The 26,445-nt window shown below is 46.7% G+C and overlaps 1 protein-coding gene across 3 annotated transcripts in view; it reads right to left on the bottom strand.

The window, feature by feature from the left end:
- The window catches only part of TOM1 (target of myb1 membrane trafficking protein), a 328,587-nt gene that overhangs the window by 158,482 nt on the left and 143,660 nt on the right, over nt 1–26,445 (bottom strand). For 2 of the 3 annotated variants that reach the window (XM_063940581.1, XM_063940582.1), the window contains exons 4-7: nt 16,038–16,187; nt 6,217–6,351; nt 4,450–4,602; nt 1,373–1,489 (exon numbers count right to left, since the gene is read on the bottom strand). In XM_063940581.1, coding sequence (XP_063796651.1) covers nt 1,373–1,489; nt 4,450–4,602; nt 6,217–6,351; nt 16,038–16,187 — 555 coding nt within the window. The remainder of the gene's footprint in view (nt 1–1,372; nt 1,490–4,449; nt 4,603–6,216; nt 6,352–16,037; nt 16,188–26,445) is intronic. The other variant, XM_063940583.1, reaches the window with a different exon arrangement.

Below are 26,445 nucleotides of genomic sequence, written 5' to 3'. Positions count from 1 at the left end.
CAATGGCAAGTATCGGGGTTATGTTTAGAGTTAGGCACTAGGGGGATGGTTAGTGTTAGGCTGCGGGAGGGGTAGGTTAGGGATAGTATTAGGATTAAAATGCTTACTAAAATCCATCACTGTCGGCTATTCTGACAGTCGGGATCCAGTGCACTTGGATATCGATACCAACCCAGATAAGTATACACATATGTAATTTAGGTGTCATCCCATCATGTATATCAAGTCAGAGGCAGTGCACACTCCAGTGTACCCACCATTACACTCTAAGCACATTTGTTCTCCCACTTGTCTGACTGCGAGGAGCAGCACTGATTACAGGATATTGGTGGTGGCATTCTGCTTATTCCACCAGATCAAAATATAATAGCTACAATCCCCCCATTTTTCCTAGCAAAAGCCCCATCCCTGATGTTCAGAACAAAACGCACCTTACAGGAGTTCCTGGAAAACACAGCTTTTAGTTGGCAGTACCTTACTATTGTCAATGCTCCATACTGCCGATATGGGGAAGAAGTGCCCTTGTTTATTCACCTAATATACTAGATTCTATCGTATAGAGAATGTCCCACTACGTCACTTTAAGCCCCATCCTGGTAAGCAAGCTGTACATTGAATGCTATACATTTTACCATCCTGTACTTTGGGGGTAATTCTGAGTTGATCGCAGCAGGAACTTTGTTAGCAGTTGGGCAAAACCATGTGCACTGCAGGGGGGGCAGATATAACATTTGCAGAGAGAGTTAGATTTGGGTGGGTTATTTTGTTTCTGTGCAGGGTAAATACTGGCTGCTTTATTTTTACACTGCAACTTAGATTGCAGATTGAACACACCCCACCCAAATCTAACTCTCTCTGCACATGTTAAATCTGCCTCCCCTGCAGTGCACATGGTTTTGCCCAACTTCTAACAAAGTTCCTGCTGCGATCAACTCGGAATTACCCCCTTTATACGCAATAATAAGCAGTGGGATAAAAAATAAATGTACACGTTCACATTTTCCTTTTGGCTATCAGTTCTTTGGTGAAACAGAAGTATCTGCAACTGGGTTAAGCATCAAAATCAGTGCCCAAGTTGGCCACACACACAGATGACCAAATTGGATGAGATCTGCTACTGGGGATCAAAAATGAACCAACCATCAATAATGAACGTCTGTATGGTTTATTATTGGTATCACAGTTACTTTGGGGCCACATAAGTTGTGATATTGCACTTTATAGCAGCAGATAAGACAACTTGTGTAGCCATCATAAAAGATCATCAATATTCAGCATGAAAGCCCCTGCTGCAGTTGTAGATCACAGTCTGAATCCTCGTAAAGATAAAAACATGTATATAAAATGAGATTATTGCTTCCATGTCTCCTACCTGCAGCAACTCCAAATCAGACTGTTTCGCTTTCTGCGGCACCAATTCAGTCAGCATCTCCGACATGACTTTTACATTCCCGTTCACTATTTCCAGCTCACTGCGAAGCTTCTCTAACTGCCAGAAAAATAACACGTACAAATCATAGTTTAGGCAGACAAGTCACATAACCTCACTGTCATTTACGTTAAAGTGCTCACAAGAATAATAATAAAAGGGAGAATTTATAGATAAATGTACAATATTCATATTGCAGGAATTTTGAGACAGAGTATTTTTACCCCCTAAGCACTCCTGTGGGCAATGGGCCCTGTTCCATTTACAGTATGCTGGGCCAACAGTTTATGGACTCTGTTGTTGGTTTACATTGGGCCACCGTGTATTCCTGTTGTATGTACACTGAGCCACAACATAATGAGCTTTGTAATATAGGGGGTAATTCTGAGTTGATCGCAGCAGAAAGTTTGTTAGCAATTGGGCAAAACCATGTGCACTGCAGGGGGAACAGATATAACATTTGCAGAGGAGAGTTAGATTTGGGTGGGTTATTTTTGTTTCTGTGCAGGGTAAATACAGGCTGCTTTATTTTTACACTGCAATTTATATTTCAGTTTGAACACACCCCACCCAAATCTAACTCTCTGCACATTTTATATCTGCCTCCCCTGCAGTGCACATGGTTTTGCCCAACTGCTTTCAAAATTGCTGCTGCAATCAACTCAGAATTAGGCCCAGATAATGAAATAAATGTCTCTAATGTTACTAGTATAGATAGACCAGTACTTTGGACTGCACAGGTAACTGTAACGCCTGGTTTTATCATTACTATGGGGTCTATTCAATGCATGTCGGATCCTTACCGACGGAAAGGATCAGACAATGCAGCATCTGATCGGTTGCTATGGGCAACATCACCAGTTCTCTGTTTTAGAAGCTTTAGTAAATTTACCCCGTAATGTTTTAGAAGCAGAGTTGAGGACTCTAAAAAACAAGGCTCCTTGCTAGGAGCATGAAAAGAATAAAAAACGGGGACCACACACTTTAAGTAAATCACCAGCAAAATGGAAGTCTTCCCAGCAATCACTGTTATTCCTGATTAATAGTATATGTTTGTACCTCAAGAGAACATCCAAAACCACCATAACCTTTGTGAAAAACTGTTCACCAGTTACCAAGCCAAAAGAAATAGCCTGAAACTGAAAGTGATAATCTGAGAAGTCCTTGCTGACTGTGCCACACTGGAACATGTAAGCAAACTTGACATCCACATATACTGTACAAGGAATTTGTCCCGTTCCATGTTGATGATCCATATTGAGCTTATTCACCAAAATATAGGCAGTCACACTTGAGGATCAAATGGGCCAAAATAATTCACATGGCTTTGGGAATCAAATAAGTTTTCAATAGAACCCTGACACCCTCTGTTCCACAGGAACCACATTTATTTTATATACTTGTTTATCACTATTTCTGATGATTATAAGGGATTCTCGAGCTAAAACAAAAACTGTAATTTATGCAAATTGGTTAAATCCGTGATTTAAACAATTTGTCCAAACAACATGTTTTGTCCATTTTCTGATGTTTGGGAGGAAATGGTCGACAGTAATTTGCGCTCATCCATTACCAGATTTTCATTCCAACCAGCCAGATCTGGCAGATGATCTGCCAGAAAATTGTATAGTGTATGCCCACTTTAGGGATACAGTTGCGTTTGCTTTGATAATTTTTTTTTGTGGTCTAATTTTTAATTCTAATTAACTAGTCACAGGGACAGGGAAAATATCAGTGTACTTGCATCAGAAATGAATAAAATAAGCATCTGCACCCTTACCCAGCGTGTGCAAGTAGTTATAGAAATCTTCTATCACTTTAGGCAAGTTCTGTGACCTCCTTTCATAGTAAAAAACAAAAACAAAAAATAGTAGCACTGCCTAGGTGTAAATTTACTAAGGGCATCTTCTGCAAGCTGCTGCTTCTTGGCAGGTTTGATACACTGCATTTTGCTTTTTAATATTCATGCCATTTTAAAGTTTTGGGTCAAAGCATATGCTTAGTAAATCACCCCTTAAGTGGTAATTGTACTAAGGATTGCAATTGTAAAGCTGTTTGCAGCAGCTTTGCGATTGCAATCCTTAGCAATGCAAATGCAGGAGATGGTACATACCACCTCCTCCCTGCATTTGCGATCGCATCTGTGATGAACATCGCAACCATCAGTCACGATGTTCATCTACGATGGCAGGCTGAGTAAGCCTGAGCTTACTCAAAGCTTGCCGTCACAGGGTGGCCTTGCGGGGCCAAGGAAACTGCATCCACGATGCAGTCCTGGGCCTCACCACTTCTGGAAAACGGGAGTGACACGCCACCATTTTCAGCAACACCGGCTGCCCCCACCCCGCGAACACCTCTGCCTGTCAATCAGCAGGACACGATCATCGGGGAAATGCAGTAAGGATTACATAAGCGAGTAGAATGTACGGGTTCAGTAAGAGTTACCATCGGCCGGGATGCTGGCTGTCAATATTCTGACAATGGCATCCTGGCTGCCAGTATGCCGGCAGCGGAGTGAGCGCAAAGAGTCCCCTCACCCCCTTAGTCACTACTCATGTACATATTATATCACAGTTAGAACTTTAGCTAGTTGTTCACCTGATCTTACTGTATGCCCGGTACTTAAATTGTGATCATCCCCACTACCACCCCTTAAGGTGCCCATACACTAGATGATATTATGAGCGATTTGGCCATTTACGATTGATCGGAACTACAAATCGTTCATAATAGTGCATATCGTTCAGTGTCTATGAACAATAACGATCATGATGCGGGGTCCCTCTGATTATTGGTCTGAGCTTCTGATCTTCCTTGCTGCTGGGAAGATCTGAAGCCATCATCAACAACAGCATGCTCCTGGATGTAGCCACTCCCAGATCTTAAGATATATCATGTGTATTGTACTATATTGTTTGCCCAGGACTGCCGGGGGAGTTCAAGTGAAATCGTCAACGAGAAATCATAATTCACAGGTCATCTAGTGTATGGGCACCTTTAGAGACGGAGACTCCAGTTACCTGTTCAGCTGTAGGGACAATAGGAGCATCTACTGGCGCTCCCAATGGGCTGCTGTAAGGGGGCGGTGCAGGACGACTCAGTGATCCTCCTCTATGAAGTGCCTCAGAGGGTGGGCACTCTGGTCGTGGGACAGGTTCAGGTTTGATGAAACTCTGAGGATGAAATCAATGCATAACATTACATGACACAGGTACAATCCATTAGGATTTATTTAAGTAGAAAATCTTTATAATCCAAAGCGGGTGAGAAGTACTCAAAAGCACAAAATAATCTGTAATCTTTCTCACTATTACATAATACTTGTACATCTTGTAATTATTGTTCCTTAGAGTGGAAAGGTCACCCACATACAAAATCCTTTGAGTTACAAAGAAAGGAATGCAACCTACACTCCTACAGTATCGTCTCTCCTAAAGGTAAGGCATATTTGTTTCTATAGCAACAGTACGCATGGATGTATTTACCATACAGGCAAACTAGCCACACACATGGGATAGAACTGTTCATCATGCAGACAAATCGAATAAATTGTTTCAACAGAAATCAAATGTATTGAAGTCACGCACAACATGCTGCAGCCCTTCATCCAGTATGCAGTATGTGTTCATTATATCTGTCTGTATCCATTATGCCTGGTGTGCATAATGCATACTGCGAGGGAGTAGTGAGGGAGTGCACTGTACAGGTGCTAACCTTTCCTGTCTGCATGTCTTCAACACATTTTCAGTCCAATAATCTCAACGCAAGTCTACAAGTCTTAAGGCCATTTCACATCCAAAATGGACTTTACCACTTACACCAGAGAGAGTCTAAACTACATTATGGTTTAATGCTATGATTACATGAACCAATCCGCTCTCTTTCCCCTTCTAATACTATGTTTCTATATTTGTACATGTAGGGCAGAAATGCCTCTAGCTTTTTTCCACTGTAACTCATTTAACTACTCAGAAGAACTGTATTATCCATTAAGGAGTAGCACACTGCTGACTGAATTGGGATTTTGCGGTTGTCCCTGCATACCACAAACTTCTCCTCCACTGAATGTATAGCAGTGCCAAGTACAGATGTCACACAGCAGGTACCATGCTTTGTAGGACACTGTATTTCAAGCATCCAACAGACGCAAGGAGAAATGGTTTACACAAGTATGCCAAGCGCCATCTATGTCCTTTGTTAATGAGGCGCCTGAAGCAATACAACCGCCTTAAGTTACAGATGTGACGTCATACACTGCTGCCACATTTGCGCCAAACAGTCCTTCTTGGCAGGTCCCATGAGACTCGCTTTGGAACGTCTTATTCACACATCTTAGTCGCACAACTTAAACAATCGGATGTGACAAAACTGCTGACATTTGTTCATCGGTGTGCAAGGAGTCTGAAACTGGAGACAAAGTGCTACGATGCATCGGTCGTGTCTTTTTCATGGCAAGCTCCGCTGTGCTTCACCTTTGACTTTGTACTAATTTCTGTATGGTCAAAATCCCCTCGTGGGCTTACTGCGCTCGCCACAGGTTATATTTCCACTCGGGTGGTGGTGGTCGGGATTCTGACTGTCAACATTCAACCGCCTGTTGGCATTCCGGTGTCGAGGTTCTGAACGCCGGGATCCCTACAGGCGGTATATTAACTGCATACCAAATATATGGTTACATGTATTGAAAGATATATACATATTTTTAATTTCTTGTGCAAACACTATTTTAATCACTGTATCAAGTGGAAGAACTAATCAAAATGTCACAAGTCTAGCCATCTCCTTACCGGCTGTGGTGTGTGAATAGGAGAAAGTGTGTCTAAATTAGTCATCGGAAACTCCAGTCCCTTCCGTCTCAGGTCCTCGTACACTGCGACCACTCCTGTCAGGTCTGGAGAGCTGCGGAAAGCATCAGCCCAGGCCTATGCCAAGAAGAGGAGGCAGAAAGGTGTAAGGGGAGCAGGTAAGGACAAATATTATTTTAATATATCTATATACATACACACACCACTCAGCCATAACACAGGGCCATGAGCGCCTAAGGTTCATTGCTGCACATGGAGAGCGAAGGCTAGCCTTTCTGGTCAGAACACACAGAAAAGCTACTGCAGCTTACACTGTTGAAAAACTTAATGCTAGCTATGATAGAAAGCTGTCAGAACATACAGAGCACAGCAGCTGCTGTTTATGGGCTGCATAGATGCAGACCAATCGGACTACCCATACAGTCCACTGCTAATACAAGGGAAAGAATGCCATCTGCAGTGGTGCATATCTTCACACAGGACTGAGAAGAACACCTAATATGGATATAGATATTGCTTCCATATTGTGAGAAATAGGGGGTGCTATCAAAGACTATTTAGGAATTCAATTTCTTTTCTCCAAGTCTACATCCAGACAGAAAGTGCCTACAACAGGCACGTGAGTGTCAGAACTGGACCATGAAGCTATGGATGAAGTTGGCCTGGCCTGATGAATCATGTTTTGGGTTGTTTTTTGCATCATTTTTGTGTGGCCAGGTGTGTGTGCGTTGTTTATCTAGGGAAAAGATGGCACCAAGATGCACTATGGGAAGAAGGCAAGACAAGGGAGGCAGCAAGATGCTCTGGTGCGTAACATTGGGTCCTGCCATTCATTTGGATGTTACTTTGATACATGGCACCTACGTAAACATTGTTGCAAGTGGCCTCTTTCAGCAGAAAAAAATGTGCCCAGTTTCACTGTAAGAATTGGTCAGGAATGGTTGGAGGAACATGATAAAGTTCAAAGTGTTGGCTTGGCCTCCAAATCTCCCAGATCTCAGGGGGTCATTCCAAATTGATTGCTCACTAGCAACTTTTTGCAGCGCTGCGATCAGATGGTCGCCGCCTATGGGGGAGTGTATTTTCGCTTTGCAAGTGTGCGAACGCTTTTGCAGCCGAGCAGCACAAAAAAGTTTTTTGCAGTTTCTGAGTAGCTCTGGACTTACTCAGCCGATGCGATCACTTCAGTCTTTTTGGTCCCGGAATTAACGTCAGACACCCGCCCTGCAAACGCTTGGACACGCCTGCGTTTTTCCAACCACTCCCTGAAAATGTTCAGTTGACACCCATAAATGCCCTCTTTCTGTCCATCCCCTTGCGATCGGCTGTGCGAATGGATTCTTCGTTAAATCCATCGCCCAGCACCAATCCGCTTTGTACCCGTACGATGCACCTGCGCATTGCGGTGCATACGCAGTTTTGCCAAGTTTTAACCTGATCGCAGCGCTGCAAAAAGTTGCTAGCGAGCGATCAACTCGGAATGACCCCCTCAACCTGATCAAACATCTGTGGGATGTGCTGGTAAAACAGGTCCAAGCTATGGCGGCCCCACCTCACAAAAGGATCTGCTGCTAATGTCTTGGTAACAGATACCACAGGACACCTTCAGAGGTATATATAGCTCTCTCAAACATACCTGTACTTCCACATGCACGTCTTGTGGATTATTATACTGCCTCAGCTCCTTACAGTATAAATAAAAATATACCATTTACATAGTTACAATATATTCCATAGTGACCATACACTTCAATATTTTAATTGGGCATATACTGCATATGCTCAGCCTACTAAACATGCAGTCTCTGCACAAACAGATAAATCTGGATTATAGTCCCAGAGTGGAAGCAAAAAAGGCAAACAAATCTATAAAATAAAAACCTACAAGCTCCACAATTTCCAGTAACTCTTTGCTGCCACCAAGTGGAAACCATAGAAAGTTGTCCATGTGTATAGAAAGAACTGAATGAAGCCTTATGAGCAATTCTGGTGCACATTGGTGGTCATTCCGAGTTGTTCGATAGCTGCATTCGTTCGCTGTGCAGCAATTAAGCAAAAAAAAAACGGCACGTATGCGGCGCAATGCGCACGCGCGACGTACTAATACAACGAACGATGCAGTTTCACACAGGGTCTAGCGAAGCTTTTCAGTCGCACTGCTGGCCGCAGAGTGATTGACATGAAGTGGGCGTTTCTGGGTGTCAACTGACCGTTTTCAGGGAGTGTTCGAAAAAACGCAGGAGTGCCAGGGAAAACGCAGGCGTGGCTGGGCGAACACAGGGCGTGTTTGTGACGTCAAAACTGGAACTGAACAGTCTGAAGTCATCGCAAGCGCTGAGTAGGTACTGAGCTACTCTAAAACTTCACAAAATACTTTGCCGCTGCTCTGCGATCCTTTCGTTCGCTCTTCTGCTAAGCTAAAATACACTCCCAGTGGGAGGCGGCATAGCGTTTGCACGGCTGCTAAAAACTGCTAGCGAGCGAACAACTCGGAATGACCACCATTGATCTTACATGCGAAGATATTTGTAGTACAGTATGTTGCTGGAAAAAATAAGATTTTACTTACCGATAAATCTATTTCTCGTAGTCCGTAGTGGATGCTGGGGACTCCGTCAGGACAATGGGGATTAGCGGCTCCGCAGGAGACAGGGCACAAAAATAAAGCTTTAGGATCAGGTGGTGTGCACTGGCTCCTCCCCCTATGACCCTCCTCCAAGCCTCAGTTAGGATACTGTGCCCGGACGAGCGTACACAATAAGGAAGGATTTTGAATCCCGGGTAAGACTCATACCAGCCACACCAATCACACCGTACAACTTGTGATCTGAACCCAGTTAACAGTATGACAACGTAGGAGCCTCTTAACAGACGGCTCACAACAATAACAACCCGATTTTTTTGTAACAATAACTATGTACAAGTATTGCAGACAATCTGCACTTGGGATGGGCGCCCAGCATCCACTACGGACTACGAGAAATAGAATTATCGGTAAGTAAAATCTTAATTTTCTCTAACGTCCTAGTGGATGCTGGGGACTCCGTCAGGACCATGGGGATTATACCAAAGCTCCCAAACGGGCGGGAGAGTGCGGATGACTCTGCAGCACCGAATGAGAGAACTCCAGGTCCTCTTTAGCCAGGGTATCAAATTTGTAGAATTTTACAAACGTGTTCTCCCCCGACCACGTAGCTGCTCGGCAGAGTTGTAATGCCGAGACCCCTCGGGCAGCCGCCCAGGATGAGCCCACCTTCCTTGTGGAATGGGCCTTGACAGATTTAGGCTGTGGCAGGCCTGCCACAGAATGTGCAAGTTGAATTGTGCTACAAATCCAACGAGCAATCGTCTGCTTAGAAGCAGGAGCACCCAGCTTGTTGGGTGCATACAGTATAAACAGCGAGTCAGATTTTCTGACTCCAGCCGTCCTTGAAATATATATTTTCAATGCCCTGACAACGTCCAGCAACTTGGAATCCTCCAAATCGCTAGTAGCCGCAGGCACCACAATAGGCTGGTTCAGGTGAAACGCTGACACCACCTTAGGCAGAAAATGAGGACGCGTCCGCAGTTCTGCCCTGTCCGAATGGAAAATCAGATATGGGCTTTTATACGATAAAGCCGCCAATTCTGACACTCTCCTGGCTGAAGCCAGAGCCAGTAGCATGGTTACTTTCCATGTAAGATATTTCAAATCCGCCGATTTGAGTGGCTCAAACCAATGGAATTTGAGAAAATCCAAAACTACATTAAGGTCCCACGGAGCCACTGGGGGCACAACCGGGGGCTGTATATGTAGTACTCCTTTTACAAAAGTCTGGACTTCAGGAACTGAAGCCAATTCTTTCTGGAAGAAAATCGACAGGGCCGAAATTTGAACCTTAATGGACCCCAACTTGAGGCCCATAGACAATCCTGTTTGCAGGAAATGTAGGAATCGACCCAATTGAAATTCCTCCGTGGGGGCCTTCCTGGCCTCACACCACGCAACATATTTTCTCCAAATGCGGTGATAATGTTGTGCAGTCACCTCCTTCCTGGCTTTAACCAGTGTAGGAATGACCTCTTCTGGAATGCCTTTTTCCCTTAGAATTCGGCGTTCAACCGCCACGCCGTCAAACGCAGCCGCGGTAAGTCTTGGAATAGACACGGTCCCTGCTGAATCAGGTCCCGTCTTAGAGGTAGAGGCCACGGATTTTCCGTGAGCATCTCCTGAAGTTCCGGGTACCAAGTTCTTCTTGGCCAATCCGGAGCCACGAGTATCGTTCTTACTCCCCTTTGCCGTATAATTCTCAGTACTTTGGGTATGAGAGGCAGAGGAGGAAACACATACACTGACTGGAACACCCACGGTGTTACCAGAGCGTCCACAGCTATTGCCTGAGGGTCTCTTGACCTGGCGCAATACCTGTCCAGTTTTTTGTTGAGGCGAGACGCCATCATATCCACCTTTGGTTTTTCCCAACGGTTCACAATCATGTGGAAGACTTCTGGATGAAGTCCCCACTCTCCCGGGTGTAGATCGTGTCTGCTGAGGAAGTCTGCTTCCCAGTTGTCCACTCCCGGAATGAACACTGCTGACAGTGCTATCACATGATCTTCCGCCCAGCGAAGAATCCTTGCAGCTTCTGCCATTGCTCTCCTGCTTCTTGTGCCGCCCTGTCTGTTTACGTGGGCGACTGCCGTGATGTTGTCTGACTGGATCAACACCGGCTGACCCCGAAGCAGGGGTTTTGCCAGGCTTAGAGCATTGTAAATCGCTCTTAGCTCCAGTATATTTATGTGAAGAGACATCTCCAGGCTTGACCATACTCCCTGGAAGTTTCTTCCCTGTGTGACCGCTCCCCAGCCTCTCAGACTGGCATCCGTGGTCACCAGGACCCAGTCCTGTATGCCGAATCTGCGGCCTTCTAACAGATGAGCACTCTGCAACCACCACAGAAGAGACACCCTTGTCCGTGGCGATAAGGTTATCCGCTGATGCATCTGCAGATGCGATCCGGACCATTTGTCCAGCAGATCCCACTGAAAAGTTCGTGCGTGGAATCTGCCGAATGGGGTTGCTTCGTAAGAAGCCACCATCTTTCCCAGGACTCTTGTGCATTGATGCACAGACACTTTTCCTGGTTTTAGGAGGTTCCTGACAAGTTCGGATAACTCCTTGGCTTTCTCCTCCGGAAGAAACACCTTTTTCTGAACCGTGTCCAGAATCATTCCCAGGAACAGCAGACGTGTTGTCGGGGTCAACTGAGATTTTGGGAAATTCAGAATCCACCCGTGTTGTTGCAGCACTACTTGGGTTAGTGCTACTCCGTCCTCCAGCTGTTCTCTGGACCTTGCCCTTATCAGGAGATCGTCCAAGTAAGGGATAATTAATACGCCTCTTCTTCGCAGAAGAATCATCATTTCGGCCATTACCTTGGTAAAGACCCGAGGTGCCGTGGACAATCCAAACGGCAGCGTCTGAAACGGATAATGACAGTTTTGCACCACGAACCTGAGGTACCCTTGATGTGAAGGGCAAATTGGGACATGCAGGTAAGCATCTTTTATGTCCAGGGACACCATAAAGTCCCCTTCTTCCAGATTCGCTATCACTGCTCTGAGTGATTCCATCTTGAACTTGAATTTTTGTATGTACAGGTTCAAAGATTTCAGATTTAGAATAGGTCTTACCGAGCCGTCCGGCTTCGGTACCACAAATAGCGTGGAGTAATACCCCTTTCCCTGTTGTAGGAGGGGTACCTTGACTATCACCTGCTGAGAAAACAGCTTGTGAATGGCTTCCAATACCATCGCCCTGTCTGAGGGAGACGTTGGCAAAGCAGACTTTAGGAACCGGCGAGGGGGAGACTTCTCGAATTCCAACCTGTAACCCTGAGATACTACCTGCAGGATCCAGGGGTCCACCTGTGAGCAAGCCCACTGCGCGCTGAAATTCTTGAGTCGACCCCCCACCGCTCCTGAGTCCGCTTGTAAAGCCCCAGCGTCATGCTGAGGGCTTTGCAGAGCCCGCGGAGGGCTTCTGTTCCTGGGAAGTGGCTGCTTGCTGCCCTCTCTTACCCTTTCCTCTGCCTCGGGGCAGATATGACTGTCCTTTTGCCCGCTTGTTCTTATAGGACCGAAAGGACTGCGGCTGAAAAGACGGTGTCTTTTTCTGTTGGGAGGGGGTCTGAGGTAAAAAGGTGGATTTCCCGGCAGTTGCCGTGGCCACCAAATCCGATAGACCGACGCCAAATAATTCCTCCCCTTTATACGGCAATACTTCCATATGCCGTTTGGAATCCGCATCACCTGACCACTGTCGTGTCCATAAACTTCTTCTGGCAGATATGGACATCGCACTTACTCTCGATGCCAGAGTGCAAATATCCCTCTGAGCATCTCGCATATAAAGAAAAGCATCCTTTAATTGCTCTAAAGTCTGTAAAATACTGTCCCTATCCAGGGTATCAATATTTTCAGTCAGGGAATCCGACCAGACCACCCCAGCACTGCACATCCAGGCTGAGGCGATGGCTGGTCGCAGTATAACACCAGTATGTGTGTATATACTTTTTAGAGTAGTTTCCAGCCTCCTATCAGCTGGATCCTTGAGGGCGGCCGTATCAGGAGACGGTAACGCCACTTGTTTTGATAAGCGTGTGAGCGCCTTATCCACCTTAGGGGGTGTTTCCCAGCGCGCCCTAACCTCTGGCGGGAAAGGGTATAATGCCAATAACTTTTTAGAAATTAGCCCTTTTCTATCTGGGTTAACCCACGCTTCATCACATACATCATTCAATTCCTCTGATTCAGGAAAAACTACAGGTAGTTTTTTCACCCCCCACATAATACCCCTTTTTGTGGTACTTGTAGTATCAGAGATATGCAAAGTCTCCTTCATTGCCGTGATCATATAACGTGTGGCCCTACTGGAAAATACGTTTGTTTCTTCACCGTCGACACTAGATTCAGTGTCCGTGTCTGGGTCTGTATCGACCGACTGAGGTAAAGGGCGTTTTACAGCCCTAACGGTGTCTGAGACGCCTGGGCAGGTACCAACTGGTTTGACGGCCGTCTCATGTCGTCAACTGATTTTTGTAATGTGCTGACATTATCACGTAATTCCATAAACAAAGCCATCCATTCCGGTGTCGACTCCCTAGGGGGTGACATCACCATTACCGGCAATTGCTCTGCCTCCACACCAACATCGTCCTCATACATGTCGACACACACGTACCGACACACAGCAGACACACAGGGAATGCTCTATTGAAGACAGGACCCCACTAGCCCTTTGGGGAGACAGAGGGAGAGTTTGCCAGCACACACCCAAGCGCTATAATATATATGGGAACAACCCTATATAAGTGTTGTATCCCTATAGCAGCTTAAATATATTAATATCGCCAAAAAAAGTGCCCCCCCTCTCTGTTTTACCCTGTTTCTGTAGTGCAGTGCAGGGGAGAGTCCTGGGAGCCTTCCTCACAGCGGAGCTGAGCAGGAAAATGGCGCTGTGTGCTGAGGAGAATAAGCCCCGCCCCCTATTTCGGCGGGCTCTTCTCCGGAATCTGTGAGATCTGGCAGGGGTTAAATACATCCATATAGCCTCAAAGGGCTATATGTGATGTATTTTTTAGCCATAAAAAGGTATTATATATTGCTGCCCAGGGCGCCCCCCCAACGCCCTGCACCCTCCGTGACCGCTGTGTGAAGTGTGCTGACAACAATGGCGCACAGCTGCAGTGCTGTGCGCTACCTCAGGAAGACTGAAAAGTCTTCTGCCGCCTGCTTCTGGACCTCTTCCATCTTCGGCATCTGCAAGGGGGGGTCGGCGGCGCGGCTCCGGGACGAACCCCAGGGTGAGACCTGTGTTCCGACTCCCTCTGGAGCTAATGGTGTCCAGTAGCCTAAGAAGCCAATCCATCCTGCACGCAGGTGAGTTCACTTCTCTCCCCTAAGTCCCTCGATGCAGTGAGCCTGTTGCCAGCAGGACTCACTGAAAATAAAAAACCTAAAAACTTTTTCTAAGCAGCTCTTTAGGAGAGCCACCTAGATTGCACCCTGCTCGGACGGGCACAAAAACCTAACTGAGGCTTGGAGGAGGGTCATAGGGGGAGGAGCCAGTGCACACCACCTGATCCTAAAGCTTTATTTTTGTGCCCTGTCTCCTGCGGAGCCGCTAATCCCCATGGTCCTGACGGAGTCCCCAGCATCCACTAGGACGTTAGAGAAATATAATTAAGAGGGAAACTGTAAGACGCACTCATGATGTGTACTGGGGAAGGAAGCTACAGTTAAAGACGCAAAAATGATGGTACTGGACAGGTACATTGGATCTTAGAGAGGAAGACTATGACTTATTGCAATTACTGCCACTAGCCATGTGACTATTGACCAAACAGGAGGATTTTTTTACATGTGGACAGAAATGCTGGTTCACCACCAGTTTCTTCTGGTGTTCTTTATCCACTAAGGGGTATATTTACTAAAGTGCAGGTTTTTAGAAGTGGAGATTCAGATTCTACTTTTCATTTATCTAGCACCTTCTAGAAGATAATATCTAGAATCTGATTGGTTGCTAGGGGCATGGTACGGTATGGTAAGACACAAGAGCAGGCCTGGCCAACCTGTGGCTCTCCAGCTGTTGTAAAACTACAAGTCCCATCATGCCTTTCCACAGTTTTGCTATTAGGGAATGCTAAAACTGTGGCAGGGCATGCTGGGATGTGTAGTTTCACAACATCTGGAGAGCCACAGGTTGGCCAGGCCTGCACAAGAGGATCCACAGCATGCACAGCTTCACTGATGGGTGGCAATTGCTCCACTTATGAAAACTACAGTGCTGGCTACGGGTGTGATAAGGGATCCCGGTGGTCGGGATGCCGACGGTCACATGACCAACACCGGCACCCCGACCGTAAGAATGCCTACAAGGGACAGGACCACTGGTTTAGGTGATCCTAATGTATTACTTTATACACAGTTCCCAGCGGCTGATGCCATTTGTTCTTCATTTGCATATTGTGGCTTAATATTATTATAATTTATTTAGATGCTGCAAAAAGGGTTTCACGGCAGCACAGACAGGGGATGTGACATAACACAAAAATGACATTAGCAAAACTGTTACAGACAGGTTCACATGTTTATAAATATACATAATGGCAAACCAGAAATAACATAATATAGAGAAAAATCAAAGGCGAGAGAGCCTTATTCATGAGAGCTTACGTTCTAGAAGGAATGCAGATACACCTTGAATTAATGGAAGTCAGGATGGGAGAGCTCTTCACCATCACTGGACCTAGTTTTCGGCAGTGTGTAGGGAATCATTGTCTGGTGATAACACCAATCACCAGACAAGCATTTCTGTGGGGGTTCTCCGCTTTCAAACAATTGTACCCCATGTCACTAGATGCTAGGGTGGGTTAGATGGGGGACCCTGCACTACATTTTTTTTTTCTACAGTGCAGGATACGATCAGCATTATGGGTCCCTGTGATCAGGTCACAATAGTGAGACCTCTTTTCTATGTATCAGAATATTTAAACCCTATTGGAAGTGTGGTTACTGAGAACTGGATGTTTTAGCTAAATCTACCTGACTGGCAGGTGACTGATTTCTAAAAATGTGAATGCGCCTATAGAGTATTATCAATAGCCATGGGCACTGTGAGTGCTGATCTTGGTGGAACTGTTCCCAGCTCTGAAATCAAACCCAGTATGTAACATTTTCACATAAACTGCAGATTTCTCTTACTAATCACAGAAACCTAGTAAAAAAACAAACTATATCTACATGATGTACATCCTTACCTGTATCAAATTGAGCACTTTATCATGAACTATGGCAGGTGGATTGTTTTTGGGGAGGATTGTCTTTACAAGCACACCTTCAACAAATTCCTGGCTCGCTACTAAAACGTGAAATCGGTGTCCACAATTCTTCACACAAGTTTCAAGTGCCTGGGGGACAGATTTATGAAGTAAGTAGGTTAGTTCTGCAGCCACATCTAGAGACAATCAATAAGACATAAGGCTCTGTTTATCAAAAAGTTGGGGTAACTAGAAGTATGTATTACTACTGCAATACAGATTTTAGTTTCGCAAATCAATAACACGGAGCTCCTTTCGGAGCGCCAGAGAAAATCCTGCTGCTAAGAGTATTCTCCTCTGCACTGCTACCTTAAAATAGCCAGAGAGGTGTTCCTGCAGGATGCACACTAAACTTTGATCCGAAAGGGATCTTGCAAAACCTCTCTAAGTTTGCAAATTCCCTATAGATGGCTACAGCGGGGCGTCATCCAGTGATGAAAAGCAGTAAGCCTCCTTTCCCACGGTGATCTATGAGGATGAAGGTAATCAGCACTAGATAAATCTATTATTGCACCAGTGTTAACGTGTTCTGAACTGAGAAAGTTGAGAAAAGCCCCTTTTCCAAGAGAAAGGGATTTTGGGCATAATTCAGGTTGGATCGCTATTGTGACCGAAATTGCAATTTTCTCAATCCTGCTTCTGCTAAAAATCGCATGTGATGAGCCGCGCAGAAACGTAACGGACGCCCACTGATACAAATGCAAAATTGCAATGCATATGCAGAAATAGAGTACCATCGACAACTGCAGTTGACCCAGGACTACTCAAAATAATGAGAATGCAGTCGCACCGGTGCCATGGTTTTAGTGGCAATCCATTGCAACTGACGTGAAATACACGCCCTGAAAACGTCCATGAGACGCCTACGTTTTTTCAACCACACCCCACAAATGCCATGTAAACACCCACAAACGGTCACTACCTGTCAAATTGCGATCACTTTTCACTAAATTGCTATCACAAATTAGCCTTTGTGCATGCGCGGTGCATTTGCAGCGCATGTGCAGTCTGTCGATAATCGCCCGATATGCGATTTTGCAACTGAAGTTTAATTAGGCCCTTTACCAACTTAATAAATAGACCCCACAGACACATTAATTATATTATAAAATGACTTTAAACAGGCAATGTTTTAGTGAACATTATTACATACAGCAGTCTGCCAAATAGTGTACAGCCCAGTTTGTTCCAGCGGAGATATATTGGTGAGCATGATCCAGATACACAGCTAGAATGTAGATGCAGCAATCCAGATTTATAGAATAGCTATTGAGAAACATATTAAAAACCACAAAACCAGTTGCACTGTCTAGTTGTCTGCTGTAATTATTATAAATTGAACGTGATAAACATAGAAAAATGCCTTAATTTTGCACCAATGCCCCTGAATTGTGGGCGCAGTGCACATTAAGTTTGTCACCTATAATCTGCTCTCAGTAGAGACAAGGCGCAGACTATGGGTAATTCTCAGTATGTGCGCTGTTAATATTACAGCAAAGTCCAGAACTGCACCTTCCATTAGATTAAATACTTCAGTTTTTCTCAAAAAAATTTATTTTCTCATAGGCTGTAGTGGATACTGGAGAATGTGCTTTAGTACCGTGGGGTATAGATCGGGTCCACTGGAGCCTGGCACTTTAAGAAATCTTTAGTGTGTGCTGGCTCCTCCCCTCTATGCCCCTCCTACCAGTCTCAGTCTAGGAAAAACTGTGCTCGAGGAGACGGGCATACCATGAAAGAAGGAAACATATACACATATAGAAACAGCGGTGAAGCAACGAGCCAATACACAACCATAATAGAATAGGAGTGCTAACCGGAACAGAGGATAGCAACACCAACCACAAAAAAGGATAGCAAAGCTAACCCAACCTGGAAAAGGAACCGCAACAACGGACCAACCAGAAACACTTCCGCCAGGTAAGCAGAATTCAAAGCACTAAGGGGGGCGCACAGTATCCACTACGGACTACGAGAAAAGGAATTACCGGTAGGTATTAAATTCCTATTTTCTCGAATGTCATAGTGGATACTGGGGAATGTATTTTAGTACCGTGAGGAAGTCCCAAAGCAATGGACGGGAAAGTGCTGAGACCCCTGCAAAACCGCCTGACCAAACTGAAGGTCATCCCTGGCCAAGGTGTCGAACCTACAGAACTTTACAAACGTGTTTGAACCAGACCAAGTAGCTGCTCGGCACAACTGTAAGGCCGAGACACCCCGGGCAGCCGCCCAGGAAGAACCCGCTGATCTCGTGGAGTGGGCCTGAATAGACATCGGCAAAGGCAGAGCCGCCGAAGTATAGGCTTGTTGAATGGTCAGCCTGAGCCAACGAGCAATGGACTGCTTAGAAGCCGGATGACCAATCTTCGTGGTATCATAAAGAACAAACAGCGAGTCATATTTCTGATGACGAGCAGTCCTCTTGACAAAAATCTTCAGAGCCCTCACCACGTCCAAGGACTCTGGGGCAACTGAAGCGTCGGCCAACACCGGAACCACAATAGGTTGATTCACATGAAAAGTTGACACCATTTTCGGAAAAAACTGAGGCCGATCCTGAGTTCCGCCCTATCCTCATGAAATATCAAGTACGGGCTCTTACAGTATAAGGCCCCCAATTCAGAGACACGTCTTGCAGATGCCAACGCCAGCAACATGACAGTCTTCCAAGTGAGAAACTTCAACTTGTCACAGCTGAGATTGTTTGTGAACCCGAACTAGTACTGGACACTGGGTTCGGTCTTAAGCGCAGTGGACAGAATCGGGCTGGCTTTATGAATGATCTGCTCATCCAGACGTGGCAGTCAGGCAGTATACGCTATGAGGAAAGGTGACCAGCTATGGGTACTAGAACACCGGTAGTGCAATGGGTAGCTTGGTTGTCACCAAATGGAGAGTCACGTGAGGACTGGTGAGTTGACGGATTGCTGAGAGGATCAGCAATACAGGAAAGTCACAGATCACTTGGAACCAGTGTGATAGCTGTCGACGAGGCTGAGGACAACAGCAATGACTGTAGGCGAAGCTGAGAGCATCAGCAGTAACTGTAGACGTAGCTGAGAACATCAGCAATGACTGCAGAGGAAGCTGAGGGCATCAGCAATACTTGTAGATGAGGCTGAGGTGGTCGACAATACTTGTAGGCGAAGCTGAGGACGTCAGCAATACTTGTACACAAAGCCGAGGATGTCGGCAATGCTTGTAGCAGAAGCTGAGGACGTCCGCAATACGGGTCTCCAGATGCTGGGCAACTAAGATAGCGCAATTGGGATTCCATATGCGGTGCAGTGCTGTGTCGGCACTGCTGGTTTCCCAGTAGCTGTGATGCAGTGGTTCTGCACAATGGATACTGCAATGTTGTAGACAGCAGTGGCAGGTTTTCTGGATACTATGGTGCACTAACTAACTGGAAGTTGGCAAGAACCAGCAGAGTCTCTATTGCTGCAGGGGATATTGGGTAGTCCCTCTGGATCACTGGAGGACTTCCAGCGAGTCCGGCAATGCCAGGATACAGTGGCAGCGATGGCCCTTTAAATCATCCAGGGAGCCAGGCAGTGCAGGTGGGATTGTAACTTGCACAGAGTATTACCAACAGGAGATTCTGGAGCTCACTCCAGGCTGAGAGACCCCAAAGTACTGAAAACTTGCTAGTGCTTGAGACCTGGAACTTATACCCAGTACTTACAGCTGAGTTGATGAGCGGCTCACATGATGCGGAAGTGAATCTGGATTGGACCCTGGAAGGTCAGCTGACCAGGAAAGGTCATGGCAACGTCCATAGCTGGTTTTGGAGCGAACTCCGGTGTGGTGTGTGCATAGACAGGCAATAATGGCTGCAGGTCCTGAGAGCACAGGAAGGTATATCTGGTAACCACTGGACTTGTGGATGCTGGCACGGAAGTATAGGACAGCATGAGAATCCTCAATGATTGCTATGCAGGCACACCATGCAGAGACTTGCAGAGTTCGGAATTCACACAGGACGTTAATCAATACAGATGAACTCGTTAGCAGAGACTGAGCTCAGTACACAGAGAACTCATGATACGGGTGAGCTCCTTGTCCTAGCCAGCAGAAAACATGCAGGTTACATGACTGATGGCAGAGGTAAGTCACCAAATGATATGGTTTTAGTCAGGATTGTGATACAATTCCACCCTTTGTAAGGGTTCAAACCAGTCCGACTTAAGAAAGGACAAAACCACATTGAGATCCCACGGAGCTGTGGGAGGTACGAAGGGCGGTTGCATATGAAGAACTCCTTTTAGGAATGTCTGTACTTCAGGCAACATCGCAAGTTGTTTCTGGAAGAAGATAGAAAGCGCTGAAATCTGTACTTTGACGAAGCCTAACCATAGACCCATATCCACACACGCGTGTAGGAATAGTAGAAAACGACCAAGTCGAAATTCCATGGGAAAATCCTTACTACCTTCACACCAAGAAACATATTTTTTCCAAATACGGTGGTAATGTTTCGACGTAACCACTTTCTGGGCCTTTACCATAGTGGAAATAACCCTTGAAGGAAGACCTTTTCTGGCTAGAATCTCCCTCCAAGGCGTCAAACGTAGCCGCTGTAAGTCTGGATAGACGAATGGTGCTTGCTGAAGAAGGTCCTTTAGAAGCGGCAGAGGCCAGGGTTCTTCCAGAGACATGGTCAGGAGGTCTGCATACCAGACCCGCCGAGGCCAATCCGGGGCAATTAGAATTGCCTGAATGCTTTCCCTTTTGAGTCTTTTTAGAACTCTTGGAATGAACGGGATTAGAGGAAACAGGTAAACAAACTGGTAAGTCCCTGGCATCGTCAGCGCATCCACTGCTACAGCCTGCGCATCCCTCGTTCTGGAACTGTAACGGCATAGCTTCTTGTTGAGATGAGAAGCCATCAGGCCTATCTGTGGACACCCCCCACCGGTGAATCAATTGTTGAAACACCAGAGGATGAAAGACCCATTCCCTAGGATGGAGGTTGTGCCCGCTGAAGAAGTCCGCCTCCCAGTTGTCCACTTCTGGAATAAATACGGCTGATGTGGCCCTTGCGTTGGCCTCCGCCCAGAGGAGTATTTTTGACACTTCTCGCATTCCTGCTCTAGCTTGATCCTGGAGAAGAGCGGAAGCTTGTAGAAGGGCATTGTAAATCGCCCTGATTTACAGGACGTTTATTGGTAGTGCAGATTCCTGATTCAACCATTTCCCCTGGAACTGGGCCCCTTAGGTCACAGCACCCCAACCCCTGAGGCTGGTATCCTTTGTCAGTAAGATCCAAGACTGGGTACTGAAACTCCAGCCTACCACCAGGTGAGGCATTTGTAGCCACCACAACAGGGAAATCAGAGCTCTGGGTGATAGGGTTACACTCTGATGCATGTGCAGATGAGACCCCGACCACTTATCCAGCAAATCCAGCTGAAACGGACGGGCATGAAATCTCCTGTACTGTATGCACTATATGAGGCCACCATCTTGCCCAGCAAGCGAATGCAAAGGTGAATTGAGACCTTGCGGGTCCGGAGTACTGAGCGGACCATAGCCTGGATGCTCAAGGCCTTGTCCATTGGAAGAAACACCTTCTGAGACACTGTGTCCAGTATCATTCCCAGGAACTGAACTCGTTGGGATGATTCCAGGTGAGATTTCCGAAAATTCAAGATCCACCCATGATCCGTAAGCAGAGGAGTCGTCAGGTCGATGCTTTGTAGCAGACGTTCACTGGACATTACTTTTATTAGGAGATCGTTCAAATAGGGTACTATGTTGACTCCCATTTTGCGCAGTTGCAGCATCATCTCCGCCATGACCTTTGTGAACAACCTTGGAGCTGTGGAGAGACCAAAGGGTAAGGCCTGAAACTGGAAGTGCCTGTCCAAGATGGCAAACCTGAGGTAAGCCTGATGAGGGGGCCACATAGGGATGTGCAGGTAAGCATCCTTGATGTCTAGGGGCACTACAAACTCCCCTTCCTCCAGACCGGACACCACTGCCCGCAGGGATTCCACCTTGAATTTGAATACCCGCAGATAAGGGTTTAAAGCATTCAGATTCAAGATGGGCCGCACCGAACCGTCCGGTTTTGGTATGAAGGAGGCACTGGAACCACAACTCCTGTTTGTAAAAGCTTTTGAATGGCCTCCTGCAAGGTAACTCTTGCTATGGGTGAAGCTGGCAAGCCCGACCTGAAGAATCTGTGCGGAGGAAGCAATTGAAATTCCAGCCGGTATCCTTGGGAGATGAGGAACCTCACCCAAGGATCCCGGAAGGACTCCGCCCATACATAGGTAAAGTGTTGAAGGCGAGCACCTACCTGAAAGTCGCCTTGCTGCTGGGGCCAACCGTCACGAGGAGGGCTTCATGGCAGAGGATCCGGAGGTCTGGTCCAGGGATGCAGCAGCTGCTGGTTTCCGGGACTTACCGCGAGATCCTCTAACAGCGTTGGAGGCCCCTCGGCCTCTGCCTCTGAACCTTGCCACACAAAAGGACTGCAAAGAAGGCCCCAAGTAGGGACATCTAGCAGGTGGAGCAGCCAACAGCAGATAGATAGACTTACACGCCGTCGCCTGAGAGATCCACTTGTTCAACTCTTCACCAAATAGTGCATTTCCTGTAAAGGGAAGATTCTCCACACCCTTTTGGAATCAGCATCCGCTGTGGCTGCGATCTCGACCCACAGCCACAGGGCTCTGCGTGCCGAGACCGCCATAGCAGTGGTACGTCCATTAATCGGACATAATTCCTTAACAGCCTCGCTCATAAAGTGTGCAGCATCCTGGATATGCTGCAGCAGCATAATGATTTCCTCCTGAGGCAGGGAGTTAAAACCATTTATTATATCATCAGACCATTTGTCCACTGCCCTTGAAATCCAACCACAAACTCTAGTGGGATGCTGAGCCACGCCCGCCGCCGTATATAGTGCATTGAGAGTGGTCTTAATCTTACAGTCAGCCTTACGTGACAGCCTGGACACAAGTATCAACTGATGGGGGGTTTTCCCATCTTAAGCAGGGAAGGGAAAAGATGATAACTTCTGAGGAGTTTTGAATTTCCTATCAGGATTGACCCACGCCTCCTTGGCCAGGGAGTTTAATTACTCAGATATAGTAAAAGTGGCTGAGGATTTAGGTTTTACATTAAAATACAATTCCTCTACTGGTTCTGCTGCCTTATCGGGTAGGTTAAGAACCTCCTTAATAGCAAGCTTCCACCCCCGGGGACAGATAGCTGTCCTCCTCTATATAAACTTCTGTTTCATCTAAGTCTGGTAGTTCAGAATCAGAATCAGACTGGAGTACCTGTGGAAGTGAACTTTTACGTAACACCAACAGAGGGGGCTAAGGAGCATGTCTGCGAACTGCAGCCTTAGCCATATTATCGACAGATTGTTTTAGTACCTGTCGTTCTTCCCTAGCTGCAGCTAGTTCTGTATTTATATTATGAATCATGCCTTTAAATGATTCCAACCAGTCAGGTGCCTGCGTACTAATACCCTGAGACGATCCCTCAGAGGAAGATGTAAAGGTACAAAAAGTACACATAGCCTTATCGGCAGACATTTTGCACACAGAGTGAAAACAACATACAGTGTAGTGATAAACACAAAGTGAAAACACACACACACACACACACACACACACACACACACACACACACACACACACACACACACAGCCCCTGGAGGGACACAGAGAGAGTGGAGACCAGCACACCATACACAGCAAAGCAGTACTCTTCTGTGTAAACTCTGATTACTTTTGCTTTGGAGCAGCGGCGCTAACGTTGATATGCTCCCCCCTTTCCTATGAACCCCCTGGTACCAGTACAGTAGTCTGTGCAGCCGGGTTTGTGTGGAGGAGCAGCGTGTATGCAGCCTTGTTGATCCGCAGCAGCAGGAAATGGCACCTTTCCCGCCTCTGGTCCCACTCTTCGGGAAGCCCCGCCCCCTTAATGGCACGGTCCCGTCTACAATTATACTGGCATTATCAGTGAAGCAGCGCAATATTAGATGCTGTGCACCCCTAGTGGAAGTATAACAACCCCTTTCAGCCAGTGTAGTCCGCGTCGGGCATCGCAGCTCGTGGCCCATGACCCCACATCTGTCATGCCGCCAATAGTCACCGGGGACCCACTAATCGGGACCCCGGTGTTAACACTCACCGCACCTGCGTCTCTTCGGCATCTGTTAGGAGGTGGCGGCTAGCTGCCAACGTGTTACACACAGTGTGCTGTGTGAAACGGTGCCTCAGGAGCTTAATGTCCTGTCAGCTGGGATTACGTACCATTAACCCCTCAGGATGTTGGTTCAGTTCTCCCCCCCCCCCCCCCCCCCCCCTAAGTCCCACGATGCAGGTAGACTGGTTGCCAACCAGTACTACCAGTGGCGTAACTAGAAATGTTTCTCCCTCAAGCCAAAACATTCTCTGGCGCACCCCACCCCATAAGTGGCACTAGTAAAGTGATGAATCTGCGCGCGCCACAAAAAAGGGCAGTGGCCTTGCTGAAATGGGCGTGGCTTTGCATAAAGGGGCGTGGCATTGCAGGAAAAGACTACCTTATACCCCAGTTTTGCAACCTGCACGCCCAGACGTTGGCCACCACACAAAAAAATAATAATCCTGATTCATGCCCCTTACATTATTTGTCATTTTTCCTCCTTATAGTAATGCCCAGTGTACATTATGGCACATACTGCAATGGCCCTTAGACATTATGCCACACACAATAATGCCCATGACACAATATGCCACACACCATAATGCTCCCGATACATTATGCCACACACCGTAATGCCTGACACATTATGACACGCATCGCAATGCCCGTTATACATTATGCTACACACTGCAATGCCCCTGATACATTATACCACAATGCCCGTGATATAGTATGCCACACGCCGTAAGGCCAGTGACACATTATGACACACACGCAATGTCCGTGATACATTATGCCACACACCGCAATGCCCATAACACATTAAGCCCTATAGTAAGGCTTCTAATTATTTTTAAATGACCTGCTCGTTGCCAGGGGTTTCATGCACAGTGTCAGGGGTTTTCATGCTCAGGGTGTCATGCTCGTTGCCAGGGGTTTCAAGCGGTAGGTGTTATGCTTGTTGCCAGAGGTATCATGTGCTGGGTTTCAAGCTTGTTGCCAGGGGGTAATATTCGTTGCCAGGGGTTTCATGCACTGGGTGTCACGCTTGTTGCTAGGGGGTAATGCTTGTTGCCAGGGATTTCATGATCTGGGTGTTGCGCTTGTAACCAGGGGGTAATGCTTATTGCTAGGGCTGTGCTCCCACTGCCACATATGCCCCCAGTGCCACATATACCCCCACAGTGCCAGATACACATATGTCCCCCAGTGCCACTACACATATACCCCCAGTGCCAAATATGCCCCCCCAGTACCAGGTACACATATACCCCCAGTACCAGGTACACACCCTCCCGAGTCCCCGGGCTCCCCCGCTGCTGTTCGTTTTGGGAAGGAGCCGGAGGGCACAGTGCGCGCCTCTCCTGTGTATCCCTCCTGTGACTCCAGCTGCGTGTCTGTAAAATGAGGTGCCGGTTCGTGAGCCAATCAGAGCACACAGGAGAGACGTTCGCTGTGCCCTCCGTGTCCTTCCCAAAACAGCAGCAATCAGTGGCGGCGGCGCCGCCCCCGCAGCCCTGCGCTTCCAAGCGACCACAGTGGCTGCGGGGCCCTAGTTACGCCACTGAGTACTACCTGAAAATAACAAACTAAAATAAAGATTTGAAGAAAACTCTAGAGCTCCAGAGGAATGTACCCAGCTCCTTGGGCACATTTTCTAAACTGAGTCTGGTAGGAGGGGCATAGAGGGGAGGAGCCAGCACACACTAAAGGTTTCTTAAAGTGCCAGGCTCCAGTGGACCCGATCTATACCCCACGGTACTAAAGTACATTCTCCAGTACCCACTAGGACATTAGAGAAATACTGTTCACTTTATGACTTTAATTATTGACAAGAGCCAGGGGACAATGGGACTGTTTTACTACAATGTCACATCAATGCTGTGTGTGTGTGTGGGGGGAGGGGGGGTGTTGTGTGTGTCGCAATATGGGGCTCATTAAAAGAACAGGACAAGACCCAAAGACTGACAACTCCAAGTACGTGCAAAACTCTAGTTATTTTACAAATACACACCTTGCAAGGTAAGTTTTACAGCTAGAAATACTGAAAATCATGGTTACTATTCATGTTGTGCTGTCTTTTTATTTGCCTGCAACAGCCTTAAAAGTGTGACTTAAGAAGGCACTGCGCAATCTTTCCGAAAACCATTTCAGTATTTACATTACAATGTGAGAGCACATTACAGTGCTGACT

Source organism: Pseudophryne corroboree, chromosome 9 (genome assembly GCF_028390025.1).
Source record: "Pseudophryne corroboree isolate aPseCor3 chromosome 9, aPseCor3.hap2, whole genome shotgun sequence".
Taxonomy (NCBI): Eukaryota; Metazoa; Chordata; class Amphibia; order Anura; family Myobatrachidae; genus Pseudophryne; species Pseudophryne corroboree.
The sequence above is the reverse complement of the archived record's forward strand: the minus strand, read 5'-3'. Positions and strand labels throughout refer to the sequence as shown.